General features: G+C 66.4%; 1 protein-coding gene across 1 annotated transcript in view; it reads left to right on the top strand.

The window, feature by feature from the left end:
• The window catches only part of ADGRB1 (adhesion G protein-coupled receptor B1), an 81775-nt gene that overhangs the window by 60953 nt on the left and 7957 nt on the right, over positions 1–12865 (top strand). Inside the window, exons 20-25 of the mRNA XM_064587798.1 lie at positions 896–998; positions 1677–1827; positions 2406–2475; positions 3779–3845; positions 6080–6165; positions 10422–10593. Of these exons, the coding sequence (XP_064443868.1) occupies positions 896–998; positions 1677–1827; positions 2406–2475; positions 3779–3845; positions 6080–6165; positions 10422–10593 (649 nt within the window). The remainder of the gene's footprint in view (positions 1–895; positions 999–1676; positions 1828–2405; positions 2476–3778; positions 3846–6079; positions 6166–10421; positions 10594–12865) is intronic.

The following is a 12865-nucleotide window of genomic DNA, read 5'->3' as shown; positions in this document are numbered from 1 at the left end:
GGAGGTGATGGTGATGGTGGTGGTGATGGTGATGGTGACAGTGGTGTCCATGGTGCTGGTGGAGGTGGTGGTGGTGTCCATAGTGATGGTGATGGTGACGGTGGTGTCCATGGTGATGGTGGAGGTGATGGTGTAGGTGGTACCCATGGTGATGGTGTAGGTGGTGTCCATGGTGATGGTGATGGTGGTGTCCATGGTGATGGTGGAGGTGGTGGTGGTGTCCATGGTGATGGTGATGGTGATGGTGACGGTGGTGTCCATGGTGATGGTGGAGGTGGTGGTGGTGTCCATGGTGATGGTGATGGTGACGGTGGTGTCCATGGTGATGGTGGAGGTGGTGGTGGTGTCCATGGTGATGGTGATGGTGGTGGTGTCCATGGTGATGGTGAAGGTGCTGGTGGTGTCCATGGTGATGATGATGGTGACGGTGGTGTCCATGGTGATGGTGAAGGTGCTGGTGGTGTCCATGGTGATGATGGAGGTGGTGGTGGTGTCCATGGTGATGGTGATGGTGACGGTGGTGTCCATGGTGATGGTGGAGGTGATGGTGATGGTGGTGGTGATGGTGGTGATGGTGGTGATGATGGTGATGATGGTGGTGATGGTGGTGGTGATGGTGATGATGGTGGTGATGGTGGTGGTGATGGTCTTGGTGATGATGGTAATGATGGTGGTGAGGATGGTGATGATAGTGATGATGGTGGTGATGGTGGTGGAGGTGATGGTGATTATGGTGATGATGGTGATGGTGGTGGAGGTGGTGGTGGTGGTGGAGGTGATGGTGGAGGTGACGGTGGCAATAGCAGCAATGTCCGCAGGGAGGAGTATGGCCACAGGACCCCAGTTCCCGCGGATGTGAGGCCCCATTGGGCACTGAGCCCGCTCTCTCCCATAGGTACATCCGCTCGGAGCGGTCTGTCATCCTCATCAACTTTTGCTTGTCCATCATCTCCTCCAACGCCCTCATCCTCATCGGGCAGACCCAGACTCGCAATAAGGTATGTGATTTCTGCCCTCCCCTGCACATCCCAGTGCACCCAGGTGGGATGGGGCGATGGTGAGGACCCCAAAAGGATTCCAAGGAAGCTTAGGGAGGAGAGTGCTCCAGCCACATGGAGGCCTTCGTTCTCTGACTGCGGCTGTCCCCTGGTCAGGGCATGGGGACGGGGTGTCTGGAGTCTCCAGCCGGACTGGCACTTTGAGATGGGCCGGTTCGAGCCCCCGTCCCTGGCCCACTATGGGGGCCTGGACTGTCATCTTGTCTGTGTGTTGCCATGTGGCCTTGGGGGTGACTCGCCCTCCCCAGGAATCGAGTTCACCACCTCCCGGGGAAGATGGGCTCACACCAGAGCCTTTGAGCAGGCTCCTGCTGGCATGTGCTGTGTCTCCGGGTGGGTGAGGACTATGGGGCCGGGGGGGTCTCTCTTGCTGGCCACCTGTGGGCCAGGTGGCACACACCCCCAGGGGGCAGGGACCCCAGATGTTCAACAGGCCACCTCGAGGCAGTGGACCAGGTGACCCTTCGGTGGCTTCCTGCTGGGGGGTCTGAGCTCATGACCACTGCGGACACTGGGCCTGGGCCTCTCCCAGCCTCACCGAGCCCCTCCCGTGGAGCAGGCCTGGGGACGGGTGACCAGGCACCTGCCCCGCCTAACCCGCCCGCCTGCCCCGCCCAGGTGGTGTGCACGCTCGTGGCTGCCTTCCTGCACTTCTCCTTCCTGTCGTCCTTCTGCTGGGTGCTCACCGAGGCCTGGCAGTCCTACATGGCCGTGACAGGCCGCCTCAGGAGCCGCCTCATCCGCAAACGCTTCCTCTGCCTGGGCTGGGGTGAGCGGTGCCGGGCAGGGGTTGGTGGGCCCCCGCCTCTGACCTCTGTCCCCGCCCCTTGCGGCCCCGTCCCCCACCCCCGGCCCTGGCCCCTGCTCGCTGTCCCCGCCCCTTGTGGCCCTGTCACCCCCTCCCAGGCCCCTGCCGCTGACCCTACCCCTTGTGACCCCGTCCCCCCGCCCCTTGCCTTGCCCTCAGCCTCCTGGGGCCTCCATGGGGTTGTCAGGTAAAATGTGATGCTAAGTTCTATTTGAATTTCAGATAATGGGGTTTTTTTTAAGGGTATCCCGTTTGGACACACAATAAAAAGGGTTTCTTTTTTATCTGAAATTCAAGTGTGAGCCGGCGTCCTGCATTTCGTTTGCTGACCTGGCCGCCATGCCTGCAGTCCCGTAGGCCCTCACCCTCATCCACCTCCTGTTCCCTCTCTCTCATGCTCAGCGTGACCCTGTTCAGGGGCTTCAGAGGCACAGTGTGCCCCGACCTCGCCCCATCCGCAGGGCTGGAAGGAGGCAGGGGGCGGACAGGGGCTTGGATGGTGGGGGAACCAACTCCCTTTCTTTCTGGTCCTTCCGCAGGGCTTCCTGCGCTGGTCGTGGCCATTTCTGTGGGATTCACCAAGGCCAAAGGGTACAGCACCATGAACTAGTGAGTCGGGGCAGGGTGGGGATGGGGTGGAGGCCGCCTGGCTCCCCCAGACCCTCCCACTGCCCTAGAAGGTGACAGCTGGTTGGTGCCCGTCTCACAGAGGAGAGCCAAGGCTGGGAGAGGCTGGGGGCCCCGGGACTGGAGGCTGGGGGCTCAGGGCCATCAGAGCTTCCCACCTCCTCCTTAGGTATCCTTGGACGGGTCTGTTAGCCTCAGTTTCCCCTCTGCACCAGTGTGTCCACCCCTGCACAACTATGGTGACAAGGGGGCTGTGTGGCCCCGAGGAGGGCAAGGCAGGTGGTAAGGGGCCTATTTCACAGATGAAGTCAGTGAGGCCCTGAAGGGTCAGCTGGGCCAGGCAGGTCCAGGGGCCTTAAATGCCAAGCCAGTAAGCTCGGGGTTACCCTAAAAGCAGTGTGGCTCCCCAGGGTAGGGGGAGAGGAACCACGGGCTGGAGGGGGGCTGTGGCTACAGGCAGGGAGAGGAATGGGGGAGCCAGAGGCAGGAGGAGGGGTGGATGCAGGTTGCGCAGGCTTGGCTCACCTTGGAGCCCAAGGGGGACAGGCCATGGCTGGGCCCTGGAGCAATGCCCCACGTGGGCAGCAGGGGCAGCGGACATGAATGAGGATCCAGTTACTGGAACCCCCGTAGGGTGAGTGCCAGGAGGTAACTATGGACACGGCCGCAGAGCTGAGAGGGTCAGGGGTGGGTCAGGGGAACACCAGGGCTTTGAAGGCTGAAGAGGAGTTCGTCTGACAGCGTTGTCGGGGGACCCTCAGGGCAGAGGAAACGGCACGTGAAGACTGCGGTGTCTTCTCTGGGCCCAGGGCTCCTGCGGGCCACCATCCGTGGGGTCCAGGAGATTTGGGGAAGTGTGGCGTGAGGAGGGGCCCGGCCAGACGTGTGAGCAGAGGCCTGGGTGACCCGGCCACGGGGCCTGGGTTGAGTGGGCAGGTGGAGGGCCAGACCAGGGACCCAACCCAGAGCTCTGGCGTCGTGTCCTGAGGAAGGGTCTGTGCATGAGCTTGGGGAGGGTGTAGGAGAGTTGGGGGTCCAGCCTGGGGTGGTCAGGACACCGTCCTTTGTGCCGTGTGGGGGCGAGCAGCCTGCCCCGTGCCTGTTTCTCCCTCCATAAACTGGGGCTCGTGGGGCCACGGGGGCCAGAGGGGGGTGCAGTGTGCTGGTGAGCAGGAGGGCCTGCCGGGTGCTGAGCTCCGTCTGCCGCTCCCCAGCGTCTCATCTGCCCTCCCGGGGGGGTGGGGGCATCACGCCTGGCCACTGACCAGCCTGTCTCCCTCCCCAGCTGCTGGCTCTCCCTGGAGGGGGGACTGTTGTACGCCTTCGTGGGACCGGCCGCCGCTGTCGTGCTGGTACTGACCCCCTCCCCATCGGCCCGGGCTGGGGCCTTGGGCTGGACCCATTGCCCCTTCAGGGTCACCGTGGTCACCGAGGGGTGGATGGCGTTCCTGGCCCCCCCCGACCTGCCCTCAGTCTACAGGGGTGCGGAGACTGGGCTGGAGTGGGGGCCTTCTCTTTCCGTGAGCACCGCTCGCGTGGGGACCAGGCACTGGCCGTGCACCTGCCAGGAGATCCATGTGGGTTCGGGGGTGAGTGGCCAGCTGAGGGGGGGCGAGTGGACAGATGGCTGACCGGGGCAGCAGGGAGTGCCAGCTCGGCCTGGGGGGTGGGCAGAGCCTGAGGCTGGGGGGCCGGGGCCGGACCTTGCTGCCGCCGGCTGTCACGCTGCGGAGAAGGAAGCAGCTACCTGCTCTCCCTCGCCATGAATTCCCAGACGCCTTCGGGGAGGGATGTGAAACAGGGCCTTGGGACACACGGGGTTACTGCCCCCGAGTTCGGGCTGGGCAGGGGGAGCCGGGCACGGCTGGGGGTCTGCGCCCACCCTGCCTGAGCCCATCGCTCTCCAGCCCTCTGCCCCTCACGCAGGGCCACACACCGCTCCGTGGCTCTGTGCGGGGGCACCCGGGCGCAGGCGCAGGCACGGGGAGGCTGGAGGGCCCCGCGTGGGAGGGTGGAGCGGTGGGCAGCTGGCCTAGCCCGAGGGTCCTGGCTCCTTTATTCCTCGAAGGGAGAGGCCTTCGTGCCATGCATGTCAATGCGGCCCTTCAGAGACCAGGCCAGCTCGCCATTTTAAAGACAGGCAACTCGGGAGCGCGGGAGGCTCAGATGATGGAGGCAGGAGGCCCCAGCCCCACGCCCCCTCCCAGGGTGTCTGCAGGGCAGGGCCAGTGCCGATCTGCCGTGGCCCCCAGCCCAGGGCCCCCTCAGTAACGTGGGGACACGCCGCTCAAGCCGCGCAGAGCCTGCTTCGGGCAGGGTGATGCTGGCTGGTGGCCTGTCCCCCTCTGGCCCTGGCCTTGTCAGAACATGAGGTCACCCAGGAAACATGCCTCCACCCCAGTCAGGCCCTCCGGCGCTGGTGCCCGCATCTGGGAAGTGTCCGTTCGCACAGGGATGAAAGGCAGGGCCTGACCACGGCGGTGTGCGGAGTCAGGGGCGCTCAGGGCCGTGGGGCCGCGGAGAGTCGGCCTCCTTGTACCTCTGCATCCGAGGGGCCTGGGCCAGGCCTCGTTCCTCAGTCAGGCAGCCTCTGCAGAGTGGGAGCCCAGGGGACGGCTTTCGGGGGGCAAAGGAATGAGCTGGGAGCTTCCCCACCAGGAGAAAAGGCCAAAGAGGGGAAACCCCAAGGTCTCCAGGGCCGAGGCAGGGCCGACGGGGGCCCCTTGGGGACAGCTGCTGTTTGCCATAGGCGGTAGCTTGCGGGACGCGAACACCAAGGAGCACTTGCTAGGGTGCTGGCGCCCAGTGGGAAGGGGTCAGGAAAGGTGCCTTGGCAGAGAGCGCAGGAGCAGTGCGCCCCCAGGTAGAGCCTGGACGGGGACAGTGCCCCTGAGACAGCCCTCAAGGTGGGCCCCAGTGAGGGGTGAGCTCCCTGTCGTGGGAGGGATGTAAGGAGCAGGGGTGCTGAGAGGCTGGGGGCCGGCCACAGGGCACGCCTAAGCGTGGAGGCAGCTGGGTCAGCTGAGGTCCCTTCTGTGGTCGGAGCAGGCAGGCACCTGGGAGTGCACTGGAGCCAGCCTGACCTCTGACCCCTGGACAGCAGGAACCCCAGCTCCACAAAGTGCTGCTGACCACCGTGGGGATGGCAGATAGGCCTCTGGGCCGTTCAGGGCAGACCACCCCGGGGATCCAGCCTGTCGGAGGGCCCCCCACATTACCCCTGCACCCCCGCTGGGTCATGCTGGCCCCTTCTCACGTCCACCCCCGCCAGGCAGGCTTCCAGATCCTCATGGAGAGGGTCACGCAGGAGGGTCACATGGGGGGCGTGAGCTGGAGCTCCTCGCCCTGAGTGGGGTCTTGGGGCAGAAGGACCCCACCCAACAGCCAGGGCTCTGGGGGGAGCCGGCCAGGCCCAGGAGAAGGCGCTGGGGGCCTGGTGAGCCTGTGCCGTGGCCCCCCTCCTGGCCTGGGGAGTGTGTCCCCAGAGCAGTGCCGCGGGTGGGAGCACACGCCGAGCCCTGGTGTGGAGCCCGGAGCCCGGAGGGCGGTACCCCACCCCCACACCCGGCTCCTCTCTGCCTGGCAGGTGAACATGGTCATCGGGATCCTGGTGTTCAACAAGCTTGTGTCCAAGGATGGCATCACGGACAAGAAGCTGAAGGAGCGGGCAGGGTAGGCCGGGGCCCGCCAGGGCTCCTCACCTGCCTTGAGTTGAAAAGACCCAGAGCCCACTCACCCCCCGCCAGGCCCCAGAGCAGGCGGGGAAACTGGAGCACAGAGGTCTGTGTAGGCTCACAACCAGCCCCGGCCTTGCCCTGTGCCTCAGTTTCTCCGTCTGGCCTGTGGCAGGTCCTCAGAAACCGTGAAGCCAGTTGTTTTCAGAGACCCTGCCCCTGCAGGGGCCACTGGGGTGGTGGGCGGGAGCCCCCGGCCTCCCCCTTCCCTACCACGGGGCCAGGTGACCCCAAGCGAGTGTGTAACTTGCCCATCCTTATGGTGCCTTCAGCGACAGGAGAGGACAGGGGACAAATCGGGTGTTCCTCCCGCGTGGGGAGCTGAGCCCAGAGAGGGCAGTGCCTGGCCAGAGGGCACGTGGTCCCGAGCGACTGGGCGGTGCCCAGCAGTGCTTGGGACAGGCCTGCTCCTGCAGACCCCCAGAGCATGGGAGCACTGAGGTCACCGAGGGGCCAAGTCCGGGCTGAGACGGACCCCTCTCTCCGTCCTGCCCCAGCCCTCTGAGCCCTCCTCACCTCACCTCTGCCTGCTGCTCCGTTCGTCCCTCTGCCCTGGCTGGTGTGTGTGTGGGGGTCCCACCCTGCTCCCTCTGTGCCCTCCTTGGTGTCTGTCTCTGTCTCTGTCTCCGTCCTCTTCTTGCGCCTCCTGCTTACCCTATAGCTTCAGGACACCATCCCCTGGGGTCCCTGATGGCTTCTGGTCTTGGTCAGAAGCCTGCTGCACAGCTTTGGAGGAGGTGTGTGATCCGGAAGCTGGCCTCGCCGTCTGTAGGCCGGGGTGCTCCACTCGCTGGGCGCCGTCCCCTGGCATTGGGGACTGACGCGCCCACATGCGTTCCTGGAAGGCCCCGGGCGGTGCGCCAGGCCCCGTTTGGTTTGCTTCCTACAATAACCCCCGAGGCTGGCTCTCCTGTTCCGTTCCCGTTTGTACAGCCGAGAGGACTGAGGTTCAGGCAGGGTGAGCGGCTGGTGGCGGGGAAGGCGCTGGAGTCCGGCGTGTCCGTGTGGCTGGCCGCCGCCTCGGGCCCCGTCTTGGGCGTGCAGCGGGTGCCTCGGCTCAGAACACTCCTGGCGGCGCCCGCGGGGCCGTGCACAGAGCCCCGCTCCCACACGGACAGGAGGCACCCTGCACACCGCTGTGTGCTTGCTCGCGTGAACACACACACACACACACGGGGCCCGTGGGAGGACGCTGCCCAGCTAGCTCCCCGAACCCCAGCACACTGGCAGACAGAGCCCTTGCCCCCTGGCTGGGGCGGCACGTGGTCAGGGCAGATTCGGGGGGACCAGAGGGAGGTGGCCGTGGCCTCCCCCTGGGAGTTCTGCTTCTCTGTGCAAACGTGGGCAGATCGGCTTCCCCTCTGCTCCGCACGGGCACGCATGGGTGCTGGACCCGGACCGCCCCCACCTCCCCATGGCTCCCCTGCTTCCCCCGGGAGCCCCCCGCCCCCCAGGACCGGCCTAGGGAGGCGCAGGCCGATCGCTGCGGTCGGTACGCTCTCTGCCCCCGTCTGTGAGAACAGTGTTTGCTCTTGTCTCAGGCTTTGAATTTCACTTCCAGTCAGCTGCCCCGGGCCCCCTCGGGCGCGCCCTCAAATGTGCCAAGTGTGGAGCTCTCTCTGCGGCCGCCGCCGCCGGTAATGCCATGTTCGTGCGTCTTCGCGCTGACGCACCCGCCGGGCTCCGCTCTCCTCTCAGTTACACTCCGTTTGTTTTAAGCTTTTTCTGTCCTCTCTGTTGCCTCTGCCGTCCACTCGGGGGTCCTCCCCTAGCCGGCCCTTCGCCAGGCTCCTCTCCCCCATCTCCTGGGGCCCTGGGACAAGGCCGACCGGAGGGTCAGTGCTGCCGGGATGGGATGGGGCCGGGTCAGCGTGAGAACGTGCTCGGCTGGCCGGTCATTGGCGTGTGGTCGTGCTGGGGGCTGGGGTGCACTCTGTGTGTGCAGCGTGAATGTGTGAGAATGTGTGGGTGTGCGTGAGCGTGTGAGCATGTGGGGTGCGTGTGTGAGTGTGCAGGCCCTGCCACACCGTGGCGGCCGCGGGTTCGGGGCAGGACGGGTCCATTGAGGCAGAAAGCTGTGTTGGGAGGGCCGGCGGGGACAAGGCTCTGGGCGTACGCGCTGTTTGCTTCACGCGCCAGGCTCTGCCCTGGGATAGGCCTGTCACGAGAGCCTTGGGGGCCATTCCCTGAGAGGCCAAGTGGCAGGTTGGAGGCAGCGGCCCTGCCCCCCATCTCCGCTCCTGCCCCTCCCCCGGAAGGCATCGGACTTTCCAAGGGGGGGGGTGGTCCCCAGTGCCCCCGGGCCTGCACCCGCTCCTCCCCCCGCCCTCCGCCCTCGCAGAACCCTGCAGAGGCTGGGCTGCAGGAATTCGAGTAGTTTATGCGTCCCCAGGCCCCAGCCACCTGCTACCTGCTTCAGGCCTAGATGTCAGGCCCCAGGCCCCAGGGAGGGTGACTCACAGCAGGATGAGACTTCCCTGGGAGAGGCTCTGCCCTGCCCTCCTGCTCCCAGCATGGCCGGAGAAGGTCTGCTTCAGAAGGGAGGAGGGAGACGAGGCAGGCCCCCCACCCCCGCCATGGGGAGACGCAGAGGTTCGGGGTCGGGGAGGGCAGTGCGCGTAGTCATGGAGGGCCCGCTTCTTCAGGCTCTCCAGCAGGTGCGGAGAGAGGCGGGGCTGGGTGCCGGGATCCCGGCTGGGGGCCTCCACCTGGAAGGGGAGGTGGGGCGGGTCTTGAAGTCTAGTTTGGAAGCTCGTGCAGTGGCCAGGAGAGGAGAGGCGTGGGGCCTTCAAGGCAACTCCTGGTTCTGGCTCGAGCCACTGGGCGGCTGGGCAGGGAGCCATCCTGGAGAAGAAATGGGTCTGGGGCCAGGATGGGGACCTGGGTCCTGGAGCAGGGAGGGGGCAGGGAAGGGCAGGGAGAGGGGGGAGGCGGGCCTGTCTTCTGTGCTGGAGCCCAGGCAGGACAGAGAGGACTCGGGAGCCGAGAGCACAGTTCTGGGGAGAGCTCCTGCCCCCACCCCCTGACCAAGGTCCTGCTGCTTTGGGGGTGCTTCTCCAGGCCGGCCTTGAGGTCCTTCCAGCCTCTCTCCCACCAGCCCCGTGCCCCCAGCTCCTTCCTGGTGTTCCTTGTGCCCCTCCCCGCTGCCCACTCCCCACTACCCCTGCCCCACCTCCTCATCCTTCTGACAAGGGCGTCCTGTAAGGTGGGGAGCAGGTGGTCCTGACCTCGGCCCCCACCCCGGGCATGACAGTGGCCCCAGCGGCTCCTCGGAGCCCCTGCACGGCAGTCACCTGCCCGTGGGGGCTTCCGGAGGTCGTCATGGTGGTGAGGGTGGGGTCCGGCCCATTCCCCAGACACCTGCTGCACGCCAGCCGTCCGCGGGCGCCGTCTGCCCTCACCACAGCGCCTCAAGGACGTGGCACGGTGACGGCGCCGTCGGGAAGAGGCAGGCGCAGAGCGGCCGCGATGCAGCCCGCGGTGGCACAGGGAGGTGCCCGGCGGCAGAGGGCAGTGCCTGCCGTGGGCGCCCCTGGAGGCAGCCCCTCCCCTGGGGGCCAGCAGAGCAGGGCCTGCCAAGAGGATGAAGTGCCTGTGGGTCTCTGTCCTCGTCTCTGCCTCCCCACCCTTCTCTGTCTGGCCCTGTCTGTCTGTCTGTCTGTCATCTCTCTCTCCTCCTGGAGCAGCTCTCTGGTCCTCTCTCTTTGTCTCCAGAGCTCAGAGGCTGGCCAAACAACCCCCTCCATGGCCGCCTTATGTTGGGGCCCTGGACCCCTGGCGGTGGGGGGGGGCGGGGGCGCCTGAGGGCCCTGGGAGCTGGAACCAGCAGGGGCCGTGGCCCCCCAGCTCCCGCCTCCAGTGTGCCTCCCCTCCTGGGGCCTCCTGGACAGTTAGGAACCTGGGTCTCCCAGAGAGGTCCCTCCCTCCCCGCTGCCCAGCCGCCGGGGATCACCCTCGGAGTCTCCGGTCTCCGCTGTGCCAGGAGCCCTCAGGCCACTGGGCAGGTCTGGGGGGCGCAGAACGCTGCTCCCCAGGAGGGGCTGCGAGGCTGGTGGGCCGGGTTTCTCTAAGGACTGGAGGGGAGAGGAGGAGAGGAGGTGAAGCCCAGCGGGGGGGCGGGGGTGCCGGGGGTGCCGGGGCGGGGAGGGCGGCCGGGGCCAGGTCTGACGCGGCCGCCCGCTGCACGGTCCACAGGGCCTCGCTCTGGAGCTCCTGTGTGGTGCTTCCCCTGCTGGCCCTGACCTGGATGTCGGCCGTGCTCGCCGTCACCGACCGCCGCTCAGCCCTCTTCCAGATCCTGTTCGCCGTCTTTGACTCGCTGGAGGGCTTCGTCATAGTGATGGTGCACTGCATCCTGCGCAGAGAGGTGGGCCGCGCGGGCGCCCTGCCCCAGCCCTCGGCGGGGCAGATTCTGGGCCCAGCGGGAGGTGGGGGGCGCAGCTTCGGGGCCCCTCACTTCTGTGAGGCGGGGCGGCCCGGCTGCCGGAGCCGCGGCTCCTCAGTGTAAGCGCTTCTTCCCGGCTCGGACCTGGAGGGGGCTCTGTCCTCCTGGGGTCTTTGGGACCGAGGGCCACCGGCACTGTAAGCGGCTTTCAGCACAGCTGAGGCTCCTGTCCTGGCGCCCTCTGGGCCTCTCCCGAAGGGAGCAAGAGATGGCCAGCTGTCCCGGCTGCCGGCTGCCCGGTATGGCAACAGTCAAGGGGACCCGCTCCCATCTCAGGGGGGTCGGGATGTGGAAGAACGTGCTCTTGACACGGATGGAAGAGGTGCCACCGTGAGGCTGGACGAGGCCACGATGGCCGCAGAGGCTGAAGGGGCAGGAGTGGGTGGGCAGACACGTGGAATTATCTCCCCTCGGAACCTCCTAGAGAGATGACGAAGTGATTTTAAAAGCACTTAGATTCGAAGGGATGGGGAGAACAGGGGAAGGGTTTTGCAGCAAACCCCGTGGTTTTGGGGAGAGGAGGACAAGGGGTCCTGAGCTCAGCCCACCCGAGGCAGCCCGGTCGGCAGCGGGTGGGGGGGGGGGGGCGGGCAGCAGCTGCTTCACATCCTGGAGCCAGAGCGCTTCTAGAAGGGGGGCTCCCAGGCCCTCCGGATGCCCAGGGAAGGTCTGCAGGGGGCGGCTGGTGGTCCGCTTCAGGAGCGGCTTGGACCCCCTCCTCGGCTGGCAGCGCTGCCCCCACCCAGCCTCCCCCACCTGCAGCCCCACTGTCCCGGGTGGGGCCCTGGTCTGGGGGCACCCAGCACAGCTGACAGCATGCTGAGACAGGGACGCGTGAGCTGCACCCTGGCTCTGGGGCACCCCATCGCCTGAGGCCCCCAGGCGGGAGGAGAGGCGAGCGCAGAAAGATGGGAGGACCAGGAGCCCGCGTTTCTGGTGTTGCGATGGCCCCATTGACAAGCTCCCGCCCACAGCCCCTCCTCCCGCCACATGTAAATGTCCAGTTGGGCATGAGCGTCCCCTCTGAAATCCTGAGGACCCGGAGAGCCTGTGCCCGAAAAGCCACAGACCCGAGCAGCCGCGGGCCCCGGGCACAGCCCCAAGCTGGCGTACCCAGAGAGGGGGACCGCCCCTGCTCCCCAGCCCTGCACCCGTGGCTGCCTGGCCCCGGCTGCCTTTACTTGTGCTGGTGGTTCTCACCGCGGGCCACCTGCTGCCCGTCTTCCACACACGGGCCAGCTCCAGGTCAGCACAGGCCTGTCGCTTCGGTGGCGGGTAGCCAGATGCCACACTCCGGCCAGGCTCTAAGGCCCTGCTCTCGGCCCTCGGCTGCCTGGCTTCCAGGAAATGAGAAGGGCAGGCTATCAAGAAGGAACATCCGAGAATAGGAGGGAGCTTGTAGGAATTCAAACCCCGGGAGCAGACGCGGGAATATCCGGAGGGTGGGCCCACGCCGGGGGAGAGTCAGGCGCCCCCGAAGACACACGACTTCCCCATCAGCCCTCTGTGACCTCCCAGGTCCCACACGTGGAGTTTGTGCTACAGGGATCCTGCAGCCAGGGGAAAGTCGGGAGAGGGTCTCCGTTGGGAGGGGTTGAGGAGGCCATGCTGAGGAAGACGGGCCAGGAGCGGGTGGGCAGGGGCGATGCCAGGCAGCTCCGGCCAGCACGGTGGGTGTGGAACATTGGGCAGGTGGACGAGTAAGGTGGTCATCTGAGTCTCCTGGGGGGAACAGAGGGGGTGAGGCTGGCCAGGTGGCCTTCCTGGAGGAGGAGGCCACGAGGCACTTGGGGAGACCATCTGCTCTTCATGCCAGTGGAGAAATGCTTTCCCATCTGCCATCTCCGGGACTGCGGCCTGCCTGCACTGGGCACACCGTAGGTGCTTCGAGATGTTTGCTGGGCAGGTCAGTGAGTGCAAGGACGGGAGGAAGGTGCACCTGCACTCGGCCCAGCGGCCCTGAGGCCAGTGAGGCCCCAGCACTGCCTCTGATCAGCTGTGTGGCTGCGGCGGGGGGGGGAACAGGTCCCCAGGTCTGCACTGGGTCTGAGTCTGAGCCAGGAACCCCCGGCGCACCCTCCTCCCGTTCACTCAGGATGCCTCCTCCAGGAAGCCCTCCATGCTTTCGCCACCCCGTGCCTTCCCTTATTCCCTTTGCACATCGTGGCCGTGAAGCTCAGCTCCTGAGGGTGGG

Source organism: Mirounga angustirostris, unplaced genomic scaffold (assembly GCF_029215605.1).
Source record: "Mirounga angustirostris isolate CCGP_5_RB_7025 unplaced genomic scaffold, mMirAng1.0.hap1 SCAF_4, whole genome shotgun sequence".
NCBI lineage: Eukaryota > Metazoa > Chordata > Mammalia > Carnivora > Phocidae > Mirounga > Mirounga angustirostris.
Note: the sequence above shows the minus strand (reverse complement) of the source record. Positions and strands in the feature narration are given on the sequence as shown.